The sequence below is a fragment of the Ammodytes marinus genome (genome assembly GCF_949987685.1).
Source record: "Ammodytes marinus genome assembly, chromosome: 6".
In the NCBI taxonomy this organism is placed as follows: Eukaryota; Metazoa; Chordata; class Actinopteri; order Uranoscopiformes; family Ammodytidae; genus Ammodytes; species Ammodytes marinus.
The window spans coordinates 16,594,390-16,609,579 of record NC_137235.1 but is presented as its reverse complement, the minus strand read 5'-3'; the positions used below and the strand labels follow the sequence as shown (position 1 = coordinate 16,609,579).

Below are 15,190 nucleotides of genomic sequence, written 5' to 3'. Positions count from 1 at the left end.
CCAGCTTCAGGTGTGATGCATGGGACTGCGTAAGGGCAGTTATCTCCGACTGCATTCATTCAAAATCTTAGCCTAAGTATTAAATATGTAGGCTATGCAAGTAGTACGTTGCTCTTTATGATAAAAAATACACAGCACAACATTCAGCTTAACATTTTATTTATTTGACGCACTTTTTAAATGTTAGTTCCTCTTTTAATGTGATATTGATCGCTTAAGCGAGCGATTTATTTCCACCGTTAACCGGCACGTTTCGGCTTTTTTTTCCGATCTGCTGGTGGAGCAGGACGGTGGGCGCTCTCACAGCTGATCGTTGCCGGGTCGGCTTGTACAGCTGACGGCCGGGCTGACCACTCGTGCCAAGCGCATGCTGTCATACAGTAAAACGCAAAATGTGTTATTTTTAGTTTTTAAAACTCTTTTGAGTAGTGCTATCTAAAAGGGCCAATACATTCTAATCTTTCAAATCTCTGCATACGTGTATTTCTTTCATGGGGACCATTATCGGACAGTTGGTGCGTCTTTTTCTCCTCTACCACTTAGCCTATATTATGCCCACACCTCCAGTTGGTGTTGCATTTCAGAGCAGCAACACACTTTTTTAGTGGAGATTTTTGAGTCAGACCACTTTTTCTTCATCTATGTAAAGAAATGGCGACGATAATGTACAGGCTGGTAAACAATAGCACCTGGCTTACAGGGCCGCTGCTGGGTGCCCTAAGCAGAAATTGTCAGTGATGCCCCCCCACCCCCCAAAAAAAAAGCACCCAGAAGCTCGCGTCCGCAGAGCGCGAGCAAATTTTTTTTGCCATTGCAAGATCTCTGCGACTGCTTCTTGGCACATTTGCCAGCATTTACTAACAGAAAGAACAGCTTAACTTGTGAAAAAACTGCCTTTGCAAAGGAATTGAGTGATAGGATCATAGACTGATTATGAGATAATGGGCCCCTGGGCTTACACTCTTAAAGGGCCCCCCACTTGTCCCTATCCAGTCAGGTACACTGAATTTTCTACACGGATACATACAATTAATGGCAAAAACATATTAAGGAAGTCAGTGTTTCCCACAGGATCTTGGGGTATTGTTGGAGGGACCCTGTACCTTGTTGGGGGGTGGGTGGATTTTTTTTTACCTTTTTAAAGCAAAATGCATCAATCTGGTGCACTTTGTGAGGAAATTTTAGAGACTAGAGAGATATCAAATCCTGAGATGCAGAAGGAACATTATTTTTCAGATTTTTCTTAAACAGGTAGCACTCTTTACTCTGCAACTGTAAAAACAGTAGATTGGTCTGCAGACCCATGTTCTATGATGGAGAGGCCCATTTCAACAGATAAAGGATGGATATGAACAATTTAGAATTCACACATATAAAGTTTATTTGTGTATGTGTGAGGGGGCCTTCAACCCCCTTAGACAGAGCTACTAATGCTGTTGTTTTTAACTTGCTTTTGTATTTCTCCCCTACTAGTTGAGGGGCCCATGATGATTTCTATCTTGTTACATTTTAATGAGTACTTATATTTAGGCTATTCCTTTTTGGACCCTGTTATTGACATCAGTGACTGAGCTCTTTGACTATGCAACATGAAAAGTTACTATCAGTATCTCTGGCTAAGGGCCCCCCTGAGCCCTTGGGCCCCTGGGCCTGTGCCCGGTGTGCCTGTGCAGTAATCCACCCCTGGATAGGTTACACAATTAAGAAAAAACAACGATGGGCCTGTTCATAACTAATTTATATATTTTTTGTAATGTAATGATTATCATGAACTTTAAAAAAAAATAAAGTATTTTGGGGGGCCCCCGGACCATCTCTTTTTCCTTTTTAATTAAAAAAAAAAAAAAAAAAAAAAAAAATTATGATTATAATTTTTTTTTTTTTTGGGTTGCCCCCCCAGGAACTTTGTGCCCTACGCAGTCTGCGTACTCTGCGTATAGGGAGCGGCGGCCCTGCTGGCTTAGCTCTACATACACTGTGTTATGAAACAATGCTGATCGAGACCCTCCGAGGCAGTAAAGACCCCTGAATTGCTGCATTGATGGACATGTCACTTTGTTGCTAAATGAGGCCCAGAGTAGGAGAGATAACCTCAGAGGAATAGATGCCTTAAATGAGGTAATGACAACTTCGGGGGTTAGTTGGATTCTGCCTTAACCCTGCGTTTTTTCTTCATCCCTGTGCCTCTGAGTGTGTATGTTTTGTTGTGTGTGTGTATATGCTGATGTAATTGGTGTGTTTGTTTGTGTGTGTGTGTGTGTGTGTGTGTGTGTGTGTGTGTGCTCTATGTCTCGGTCAGTTTACTTGCCACCTGATGAAGAGAAAGTATAATGTTTAAATTTAGGGAGCTGAGGCAGCCTCGATACGACAGTAGGGACCTGTAGTGTGTCTCATTATAAGTGCAATTAGCAGTGAGAGGATTTTTGACCAGACTAAAGTGCACTTAATGAACACCCAAGACCCTCTTCAATAAAATAGGGATAGGGATCAGCTGTTCTGGTTCTTCAGCAAGTCCATAGCATGTGACAGATTATTCAATAGAGAATATCGCAATATTAGAATACTACGTGCTATCATGATGATACACACGGTTTCTGTTCCTCTCCCTTATGTTATATTCCACATACTGTCTGTTTAGACACTGCTTTGCGACCAATTTATAACGATATCTCCGTCTTTCTCTTTTTTTCTCATACCACTCCTTTTATGAATGAAAAATCTAAAATGCTCCAAAAGAATATCAAGCATAAGGTTTGTGATATCCTATATTTTACTTATTGTCAACAAATCTGATAAATTTAAAAAAAAATTGAGTAACAAGAACTGTCTCGAGCCAAACCCTGATATAGCTTACTCCCCCTGTGCCATAGACGTTTAAAAAAAAACTATTAAAACAGGATAATGAGCCATACTTTTGCAGTATGTGACATGTTCCTTCATTACGATGAAAAATTGTCCTGCTGTCGTCAGTACTCCAGCAAAGCCACTAAATGTGTATTAATCCACTGCTGGACATATTTCCAAAAAATGCCGTATTCACAACAGTTTGAGTAATGTTTGCTAAAAACATCAGAGCTAATCTGTTTTAGGAAATTACTGCGCACTAGATACTTATTAGCCATTTGAAAATATTTACTGCTTCACTACCGTATGAATGGGTTCGGCGCTAAGGGCCACGGACAGTTTGAAATGATTGAGAGACAGAGTATGGTCAGGTTTGCTGGACCACAGTATCATCCTATGAATTGTCACAATAAAAATGTTCTAGTTTTAAAATCCTGTCTCAAAATCTGTGTGTGATGTGATGTTTTGGCTCTGAAAAGCTTATCTGTTACTTATGTCGTTCATCCTGGATCACCACTGCAGCCTCTTGCGTTGTTTTAACGCAGGGGAGATTTTGGTTTGAATGCATTGTTTGTCTTTTATAGGATTTGTTGGCAACAAGAACAATATTGAATACAGGAGTATAATAGCACCAGCCTTACGAAATGTGCCCTCAAATGTGATATATTGTCACTTGATGCTAAAATATTTTATAATAGTTTCAAACAGCAGTATGGAATATTTCTATTCTATGTTGTCTATGGGCATGCAGTGGACAGTCTGCGAGTTGAATATTTGCTGTAAAATAAGAGGTGTGTTGACTTTTTGAGAGTGAATTGAATAATTGCATAGGATGTAAATATAACTTGTTTTGACTTCAACCACCTCTGCAGGGGAGTCATTATAGCAGCATGATGTCTGATTACCTGATTGAACACAGCAGCATCCCACAGCTTTGAATGAAACATCAGAATCAATGTCATTCACCAGAAACTAAAGACTGTTGGTCGTCCAATCACCAAGAATATTTGTATTCTTTATCGAATTAGAGTAAAAAATAAAAAATAAATGGCAACTACAGGATACAGTATTAAACCAGCAAGGGCCTTGAGAAATTTCCGAGGCAACAGACTTAACTCTCGTACATCGTTTCGCTAATGTTTGCCCAGGCACTCTATGCCGAGAGGAGGCTTCTTTCCTAAAGTCAAGAAAATATAATTGTCTTTTTGTCCCCTTTATTGTAGGTGAAAGTGATCTGCATTAATACCACAGTCTTACTGTGTGTTAATTTAGTATTTAGCAAGATTACATTAGGTGTGCTTTTTAAAAGGTTCCTTCAGCAGGCTAGATATAGAGACACAGACCATTTAGATAGATAGATAGATCACATGCTTACAGACAGGATAAAGCCTTTATTATGTCACTGTTTTTTTCATTTACATAAAATTAGAGAAATAGCTATAAGCTAGAGACCTGTTTTTGACCATAAAAATACAGTTAATTTTTATTGATGATCTACCCGAGTTTCGACTGTGATAGTAAACATAAATGTTAAACATTTTCACCTGCTGTGGTATCTCACCAGGGGACATATATAACTGTTTACTTAAATTAAAACAATCAAAATCTCAGAGATGAACAGTTGTCAGTCCACACTGTGCACATACACTGAAGTGATAGTAGTGGTAAAAGGCCTTTCATAATATACACACTGTAAGTATATTTGTATGGTTTGTTATTATTTATGATGCAGCGTGTGCATCTGTGGGGGACGACAAAACTACCACTTTTACCTGGAAACGACCACCAACTTAACATAAATGGACTTATTTAAAAAAGGAAAGAAAATTAAGATATTTTTGGCATTTTTATGCTTTATTTGACAGTGCAGAGAGACAGTGGTGAAATGGGGCAGAGAGGGGAGTGACATGCAGAGAACGACCGCAGGCGGGAATCGAACCCGGGTCTGCTGCTGGGCCCGGCCCAGGGGGGGACGCCCTACCAACTGAGCTAAGGGCGCCCCATAAATGGACTTATTAATAGATATGCCTATCAGCTTATGTTATCCACAATGGTTTTTAAATGCCTTACAGCATAGCCCACCATATTAAATATCCAAGGATAAGGTAGAGCCTGATAATGATGGCCTATGTGTCTTTTAAATGGCGTGGCATTCAGTTTCAATGTATCAGGCTGCTACTTGGAGCCTCTGCAGTATAAATACTGTAATCCCCAGTAAAGAAACTCAACTCGCTTCAGTTATTCTATTGGTGGTTTGTGCCAACAGAGTTGTGTGATCAATGCTCTTTGTAAATGTTAAGCGTGATATGACTCCCGTCTTATTGCCTTGATAAAGCCTGATGTATGGACTGTTGTCCGACCCAAACAACTGCTTGACCTATGCATAACTTCAAAGCCTTTGTACGGCCATCTCAGTGTTCATGCATGTGAGTCTTTATCGCAGCACCGGGCAGAAGGTTGGTCAGGTCTGTGCAACATTTCTGGATACACGCAATGTATATGTGGGTTTTTTCGTGTGTCTATTCATTGCCACTTTGGAATTAAACATATGTTACTGTAATTGTTGAGAAAAGGGCTGTAGATAAATACATTTGTATGTCAGCTTGTATTTGATGACGCAGCGTTGCATGGTTTACTTTTGTTATATTATGCTTTGAGTACATTATCTGCTCTTGACACCATCCATTTAAATGTTATTAATCAGTGACCGTTAATGACAGTGGAGGTCTGATTAGTCCGAATGTCACAGCAGCTTTAGCTCCCTTCATAATTGTATTTCTGTTCATTGGCCTGTAGCCCTTGTGTGGGTTAGTTTTACCATTAGGTACTCTGAAATGAGAAGCAGTGGATCATCTTCATCCACAGGAGTGCATTAACTCGCCTCGTATGTATTTACGTGGGTGTGTGTACACACGTTTGTGTGAAAGCACCCTGCTATTTATTTTAAGTCAAAAGCGTTTATATTTGTCTGTTAGAGTCAACGCAGCAGCAATATGCGACAGCTTCGATACAAGTAAATTGTGTATTATTAAGACGCACACTGCATGTAGTGCAATGCATGTTAGTTAGTTTGAGCGTGTGAGTTGTGTGTATCGTCCTGTCCATCAGGGTGTTATGTGGGGACATATTTTGAATTGTTACTATGGAAACCGAGCAGTGCTGTTATACAGAAACACATATACGAATGGGTCTCTCTTTCTCTCTCTCTCACTCTCTCTCGTTTACTGTCACACCTTGTATTATTTTCAAATATTTTTTTCTAATAGTTTCCCTCCGGTGCTGCCACTTCATCAGCAGCATTTCCATCCTGCTTCTCTCAACACTCCATGGATTGAGACCATTTCCTTTACTCCTCATTTGCTTTTCCTTTTCTCTTTAGATTTCGTCTTCCCTCCAACCCTTAACCCTTTTTCTATCATCATGTTCTAATCATGCCTTCCTTTCTTTCCTTTCTTCAGCTGTGTATGTTGCCCTTCCACACCTCCCTCCCCCTCTGAGTTTCTTATTACTGTTCCTTCCTCCACCTCCATCTCTTTTGTGTACGTCTCTATTTATTCTCTCCCTCGCCCCACTCTTCTCTCTCCTCTTCTCTTCTCTCTGCTGTCCTCCTCCCACTTGTTTCCTCCTCCTCCTCTCTCTCTCTCTCTCTCTCTCTTGGCTCCACTGTGGCGCCCCCATGGAGAATTCAGCTCGTTTACAATTAGCATGTGCTCCTGCAATTAAGCCTGACAAACCTCTGCTAATTAGACCTTTTAGACAAACTTTTTTTATGGGGAGATCACATTTCCTCCTCTTCTGGTATTCTACACCGTCCAGCTTTTTTGCTTTATGCTGGGCCTATTTAACAGATCGCTCCTTGCTTTCTGTTGCGGTTTTCTACCTCTTTACAACTTTTTTCTTAATTTTTTTCTTGTCTTTGGACTCTTGTTTTTGGCGCTTACTGGATCAGCTCAACAACACAATGGGGTGATTGATAAATAAAGGAATACTAAAGGTGTTGTGTGAGCAAAGAAGGGTGGAGCTGTTCATTTATCTCTCCCTCCCATGTGCTCAATTTAAAACATGAACATACAGTATACTCGATAAGATTCCTCTTCCTCCTCATCTATGCTGAACATATGCCCACATTTGCACTCCTTGTACTGTTGTATGTGCACACTCACACAAATAAACATACAATAGTAATAAAACCACAATTTTCAGGCTATGACTAATTGTGTTTCTCTGAGCCGTCGCCTCCCTCTGTTTTTATCTTTCAATCATTCTCTCTCACTTGCTTTCTCCTCTCCCCTGCTTGCCTCCATCATTTCTCCTCTCTGCTCTACCCCACTGCTCATTGTATGGCTGCTAATAGAGGAGCAGTGAATAATAGCAATAATAGTAAATAATAGCTCTGCAGTTGACTTCAAAGAGAAACAATGGGATCTCAGATGGTTGGAAGGAGCACAGAATGAAAACTTGTTTGGAGGGTGGAAGGGAACTAAGAGAGCAATACAATGTGTGTGTGTGTGTGTGTGTGTGTGTGTGTGTGTGTGTGTGTGTGTGTGTGTGTGTGTGTGTGTGTGTGTGTGTGTGTGTGTGTGTGTGTGTGTGTGTGTGTGTGTGGGAGGGGGGGGGTGGCAGAAAGAAGAGAGAGAGTGAGGGCCTCTGTTGATGCAGGTCTCATAGTATCTAATGGTCACTTAGCCTGGCAGCTATAGTCCATGAAGCTATGAGGTTGTCAATCTGTCAAAATGTACCCAGTGCAGTCCTGCCTCTCAGAGAACACACACACACACACACACACACACACACACACACACACACACACACACACACACACACACACACACACACACACACACAGACTCACTATGTCTTTCCCGCTCGTTTTCAGATGTGTGCCACAGGCTTCCTCCAAGGAAGTCACAGCACAATATAATGGAAGTGGCGTTTTCACTTGATTCTCTACGAGAGCTTACAGGCCTCTCAGCATGTGGTTTGATACTATACTATATGGGCCACTTAGTTTGACAATGTTTTGCCCTTGTCCAATACTGGATTTTTGTAGTGCTATCTATAACAACGAGCCAACGGCTTAATTACAGAATATTTTTACAACAAGTGAAACATGCTCTACCTAATGTCGAAGGAAGGAGAAAAAGTAGAAAATAAATAAGAAGCAAAATAAATTAGGAATGATTAAATTCAAATTCAAACACTGTAAGTACATTGATTAAACATAGAACAAACTATGTATTTATCTTGATGGAGAGGTGTAATATAACATAGCTATGTCTTCATGGTGTGATATTAATTTTTTTACATAACAAACAGCCTAAACTATATTTATTCACAAGGATCCATGAAATTGTATTTGATTACATTTCTTATTAACATTGTGACTAAGGTACGTGCTGAGACTGACCCTTAACTTAAACAATAAACTTGTCACTGACCTCTGGTAGACAAACATACAGTACCTTTTGTACTTGGCTGTTATTGGCATTTCTGTACTGCAATCCTGTGATTTTATTGACACACAACACAAGCCTTAATATAGGTAATATAAAGACTTTTAAAGATTGAACTTTTGAAGGGTTTCTAGATAATTATTATTAATAATAATAAAAACAATAATAATATTAATAATAATAATAATAATAATAATAATAATAATAATAATAATAATAATAATAATAATAATATTGAATAATTTCTCTGTCTCTTTGTCCCTTTCGTTCCCTCCAGGGACAGCATTTACACTCCTCCACAATGCTTGTCAGCCTCCACCCTTCTCCTTTCCGTGTCCAGGACAAGCGCTTCGTCTTCACCCATCATCCCCCGCCTCCTCTAGACCAGCCCTCTCATCATCCTTACTCTCAGCCTCGGATGAGCCTTCCCTTCCTCTCCTTGGCCTTCTCTCTGCTCCTTGTCACTACACTCCTCATGCCCGTCTGCGAGTCTCGCAGGGCTGGAGGTCCAGGTCCAGGGCCTGGAGGTTCCCCAGGGGGACAAGGTGGCCAGCGGGGAGGCAGCACCCAGAGGGGCGTTGTCATCCCTCCTCAATACTCTCCTGGCTTACCGGCTCTACCCCCAATCAGTCCCAAACTGATCAACTCACTCAGTATTGCTGTCATCCTGGTGGGCAACTCTAGTGAAGTAGCCCTGGGGGTTGGACTTGAGAAAGAGGACTTCCTTCACATTCCTTACCCTCCTAAAGTTGAGGTTGTCACCATGAATGAGACCGACCCAAAGAGTATCATCAATCGAATCTGCGCACAAATGACGAGAAACTCTCTGCAAGGCGTAGTTTTCGGTGACGACACGGACCAGGAGGCCATTGCTCAGATCCTGGACTTCATCTCTGCCCAGACACACATCCCCATCCTGGGCATTCGTGGAGGCTCCTCTATGGTCATGGCTGCCAAGGTAGGAAGACCTATTGTTTTGTTTGTTTTTATTTATTTTTTTATCGCAAAGAACCTGCAAGTTTTAATTCTGTTTTAATCAAGAAATGCAGATGGATTACTTTTGTTGAGGGAATGGAAGCTGACAATATGACAATGTAAACAATTTCATTTGTATAATTTCTATTTACTTTATTCAATTGTTTTAGTATTTTTCTTTACGGATGTCTGGTTATGTAATATTTGTATGCATATGTCTGGTATCTGGGGGGTTGGGGGGGTGGTTTGAGTTTGTTTCTCTGTAAAATGTAAAAACCAATAAAAAGACCTTGATCAAAAAAAAAGAAATGCAGATGGGAAACATTTAGCAGAATTAGAATTTCTAATCTTTTTTTGCCTGACAAATTCATTCAGGTCAGCAGTTTTATCTTAAATTTTAAGTATTATTTTTTGGGATGATTTAAGATAATGAGAATCGTCTCCTACGCCCCTTTTTAAAGATGTATCAGCCTCTCACTACTCAGTGGTGCTTCTCATTCTAACCAAGCCTCTGCTGATTGATTTTGCTGTTAATTGACTTCCTCTGTGAGCCTGACGTCATATTGAAGCTCCTGACAGCGACACGACTCGACTTTAAGAGGACTCGCAGTGTGAAACAAAAGACGACATAGCAGGTAAAAAGAGATCAGGATACAAGAGAGTTTAAACATACCAGGCTGCATAAAACACAGAAATGGAACAATGGCTTTGAAATGTATCCTTAAATACTGTTGTGCTAATAGGCTTAGGAGCGTTTAAGTCTCCCTTGGAAGAATTATGGAATCGATACCATGCTGAGGTTTGCTTCTCTGCAGTTTCAGATGAGCAATATACTTTAGAAATATACTGTATGTTTGGTTTTCAATGTGTATTTAGTCTCTAGTTTTTATCAATGAATGAAATGTGTTCAAACCGCATGGGGTTGAACAATTTGCAAAAAATAAATAAAACAATTACAGTATAAACTCCTTTATTTATACAATTGAAATAGTGCAGGACTAAATCTGCTTGTATTATATTTTTCATAATTTTTTTATTTTTTCCATCCACCATGGTACATGTCAGAGAGGACTTTGTGTTGGAATGAGATGTTATTATTAATGGAATTCTTTTAACAAATTATCTCATTCACAAACTAATACATGCTTGAAACCTCATTCCCGGATTTTTACTCCTGTAGAGTCACTGATCTGATATGATTTCGGGACGTGCTGCATAAATCTGCATAATAATTAGAAAAAAGTAATTTCTTGAAGTTACTGTAGTTAAATCTTTACTTTAATGGCGTTTGTGTGGGAAAACACATTTCATAACGAACATATTTACCAGTATCATTATCAGCTAAAACGCCAATTCGAAAAACTGGTTATGATTAATTAATTACAGCGATTATGTTGGGCAATAAGCCTTAAACCAGTTACAATCTGGAAATCTCATCTACTGGCTATACAACACCAAACCAAGGCTATCTCTCAACCTGATGAAGCAATAATGAAACATAAGCAACAATTAACACTGTTAATTTACCCACAACAAGGTGATGAGTCCAGTGGCCTTTAGGGCGTCAGGTTCAGAAACACTCACAAAGCCTACAGAGCCTTGTTTTGTTCTTTTCTATAAAAAGCCGTGTGAATAAAAAGGAAATAGTGGACAAATAATTTGATTGGCAGAAGAAAGGAGAGGAAAATAACAATGGAATGATGCTACTTAAGAGATAAAGAAGGAGAGAATAAAAAAGTTGGGGAGGGTTGAAGGTTATGAATAAATAACACAACTTGTGTGGGTGTAAAGGAGGACGTGGAATTTGTTCAACATATAATTACCACATTTTACAGCTGACAGAGAGCTGACAGAGAACAAACTTGTGAGTGACAAGAGGGAAAGCGTATACAAGAGTGCGCCAGACATGTAGAACCACTGCTGAGGGAATATAGCACCTGAGAAAAAAGATGGGCTGAGGAGTGGGAGGCTACCTGCTTTAGACATCGTTTGATGTTGTACACAGTATTTGAGGAAATCTCTGTAACTACCCCCCCAACCACTTCGCTCATTATCCTTAAATCTGTCTTCTTCTTCTGCAACACACACACACACACACACACAAACACACACACACACACACACACATACACACACACACACACACACACACACACACACACACACACACACACACACACACACACACACACACACACACACACACACACCTACACACACACACACACACACACACACACACACACACACACACACACACAGAACAAGGGGTTTGATGCTGTGGACACGGTTGGCATGGCAACTTGCTTATATATTTCTGTCTAAATACTGTATAAAACCAGTAACCAAAGGGTGTGTGTGTAGTTTTATATGAGTAAAGTGGCCCATAAATCAAGTTTCAACAGATGCGGTGAATTTACATTTACTTTCTCCATGTTTTGAGGGAGTTGTATTCTTTGTGTGTTCAGCACATGCTTGTGTGCATATGTCTGCAAAAGAGCAGTAGAGTAATTCTTCCAGCATCAATGTGTTGGACAAACCACCTAATTTGTCCACGTCTTGTCACTGAGCAATTGGATTTCTATCAAGAACAACGTTGAACCAACGTGTCCTTTTTTACAGCGCTTGATCTTTGAAACTTCATTATTCCACAGACTTGACGGTCTCACTAGAGATGGTGCAGACATTTTAAACTGGCCTGGGTTTCTTTTCCATTCCCATACCCCATTATAATGAATGAGTGGCCGATGCAGGTAGGCCCAATATGCACCAAACAATTTGCACGCTTCCATTTAGCCGCTAATTCGCTTTGTTCCATGTGTAAGTATTGGCATAATAGGACGACAGAGTTGAAACCTGGCACACACTTAACTCAGGAGACTAATGAGGTCTTCCTCATTGGCCTTGTGTCTGAATTGTGCTATATAAATAAACTTGCCTTGCCTTCCAGATCTATTGTTGAGACTTAAGCTGTGTGTATTTGTGCTTATTGTGCATGTGTGTGGACACGTAGAGCATGCTGGTGTTCAATGATAATAACCTCTTCGCTTGTGTTTGGGGAGATTATAGCTGTTGTTTTGACTGCAAACAAGGTACCCAGAGGCGCCCAGCATCCCGATACCATTTCTCATGAAAGTTCCTAAGTTTTTTTTTTCAGGATTTTGATTTTCCTTTTAACTCTCCCTTCAAGTTTGTAACCATGCCCCAGCTTAAGGTTCTTCCTTGTTTGATACAAATACTTGAGATGAAAAACGGTCCGTCAGGTGATCAGTAGTAAACTTGATGCGATTTCTCCAATCGAAACTAGGCAAGAATACTGAGTATGAGAAGAAGAACCTGCCATATTACTTCATTAGAAAAGGCTTCCTTTCGTTACAGACCCAGCTCTGTCTATCAGGGAAAACTGTTTCACCACTCCTTGATTGATTATTACAATCATACACCCTCTCTATCTCAAAATAGGCATCCTCTGCGCAGAAGTGTGTTAGTCTTTTTGTGAGTCCGACATGACCAGTGAAGTGAATTATTTTGTGACTTGTTTGGCAATTGAGACCTACATTAACATGTCATTAGCCATTCTACTGGTGGCTGTACAGTGATAGGCAGGTTGTGCTAATCTTTTGCAGTTGACATGATTTAGCCAAGGGTGCGCTCTTTTTTCTCACCCTATTGTTCTCATTCTCAATTCATAGCTGTGTGAGTCTCCTCCTCTCATCCTGCATGCACCATGTATCCCATTATATCTGATGGTTTTACATGAGGGGATAACACAGAATGTGGCATTGACATAGGCCTACATATTATAACCATATGAAACAACAATAATTTGATGTTTTTCTTCTTTTTTATAGGCTAGATGTAGGCCTATTTATTTATTATTTTTAACCCAATATTATATCAAACTGTAGATCAGCCAGTAGTCCGCAGGACTTGTAGTTTACATTATTATACTTACTGTCCTTGTGCTTGTTGAGGCTCCAATTACAATGCTCTTTGGGAATGTAGCTTATTACATTCTGCCTGTTATAACAGTTGATTGTTTTAGATGATGAAACATGTGTGTGGTGTTGCGGGTATTAGATGGCATACGTCTTTGGCACAGTTTGTAAAAAGCCCAAATATCTCCTAGTACTGACCTGATTGACCTTTGTCGTTGTCGACCTCTTATTGCCCATACATTCCCTCTGTATTATTATTAAGTAGCAAGTTTGTGGAACTAAATATATCATGTCAGTACTGTATCCTGCTGGCCAGCAAAAATCATTTTCAGTGATAGAATGGGAGATGTGCTGCTCATATTGTCTCTCACAAGGAATCAAGATAGATATTATAAGGTGTGAAGATAACATCCTTCTCCCTCCTCATCGCTTCTTTTATCCATCCATTCATCTGTCATCATTTTCACTTCTTTATTGCGCAGTTCTCTTAAATGACACCCTCAACTGTATGTGGTCCGACCTACAGTGCCCCATGAATTCAGTCTACACTCACACAATTAGCTTTTCCCCACACTTCTCAAAATATTAATTGTGCCCTTCAAATGGGCTGCAAATCCTCTCCTCTGACTTTTCTTCTCTCTTTTCTCTTTCACTCCATATAATGAGTTCATTTTATCAGCGACTGGGCTGTGCGTGGACAGGATGAGTAATTTTGGAGATCACAGGAGGATTCCCTGCATTGCACTCGGTTACAACAGGTTGTCAGAAGATTTTAGGAGACTCAGATGCCCTCTCCCTGCAAGCAGCAACTATCTTTTTAACATTCCAGTATACGAGCGAGGCCTAATTACTCAACTAATCTTATTATGTAACGTTAAGATGCGATATTATTCAAATTAATTGAGTGTAACCATTTGTGACACTAAGTGGCAGATTCCTTATCAGTATAGAAGTGTAAAGCAAATCATATTGAATTCACATACCAAACCCAAACCAAAATGTTTCTTTAAATTTAACCCAGCAGGTTGTGTGGCTGAACAACCAAGCCAAAGTTATTACCACTTTATAAAGTTCATAAGGCAAAAGTGTCAGCAAACAGTTGCTTTGGAGTTGTGTGTTTGGTCACGTGATGAGTAAAATGCATCTTATGAATGCCAAATGCTTTTTTTGGGCTCGCCCAATGTCCGAGGGAAATCTGGCCATAGTAAAGCTCCACTATGTTAACCAGCTAGCCTCTGATTGAATTTAGCAGCTTTAACCATAGTCTATAGATCAAATCAGTTTTATTTTTATAGCCCAATATCACAAATAGACATTTGCCTCAGTGTTCTTTACATTCCATAGTATGACACCCTGTTCTTACACCCTTAGCTCGGGTGGCTAATCAGAAAGTTGTTATGTTATGAATCATGTTTTTAATTGTAATGGTGACATAACATTTGGAAATGTATTGTTTTGTAAGACAATGACAAAAAATGTGTTCTAACATAGTGTTTACCCAGTGATAAAACAGTTTTACAGTAACAATAGTCCTAATCTTATATTATTACCAAACAGCAGAACACTAACTTTCATAACTAATAAACAGTAGTGCAATATACACAGCAGTAAGAGTGCTTTCTGCTCCCATTAACCATAACCGTCATGGCACACTGCGTATGCACATTTTGTTTGTCACTTCTCGCAAAGCCCTGACCTCAAGGCAGTGCTGTTGCCTCAGAAAGTTCAGGCTGACCGTTCTCTAATTTCTTGCAAATTTAAAGCAAAATCCCACTATGTAAAATAATTTTCTTTTTTCCTGAAGCTGTATATATTAGATCATACATATGCCATCGCTCATGACTTTGAGCTTCATGATGTGGTACTTTTAGGGTGTATTCACACATGCCGTGTTTAGTTCGGTTGAAACAACTCAGATGCAATTCCGCCTTTGGTGCAGGTGTGAATACAGCAATCGCACTCGGGGGCGGACCAAACAAG

At 39.8% G+C, this 15,190-nt stretch overlaps 1 protein-coding gene across 1 annotated transcript in view; it reads left to right on the top strand.

Annotated features, from left to right (window-relative positions):
- Positions 1 to 8,586: 8,586 nt before the first annotated feature.
- Positions 8,587 to 15,190, top strand: part of grin2bb (glutamate receptor, ionotropic, N-methyl D-aspartate 2B-b) — a gene marked incomplete at its 3' end in the record, with an annotated part of 71,791 nt that continues 65,187 nt past the window's right edge. Inside the window, exon 1 of the mRNA XM_080029507.1 lies at positions 8,587 to 9,255. Within this exon, the coding sequence (XP_079885633.1) occupies positions 8,599 to 9,255 (657 nt within the window). The 5' untranslated portion in view covers positions 8,587 to 8,598. The remainder of the gene's footprint in view (positions 9,256 to 15,190) is intronic.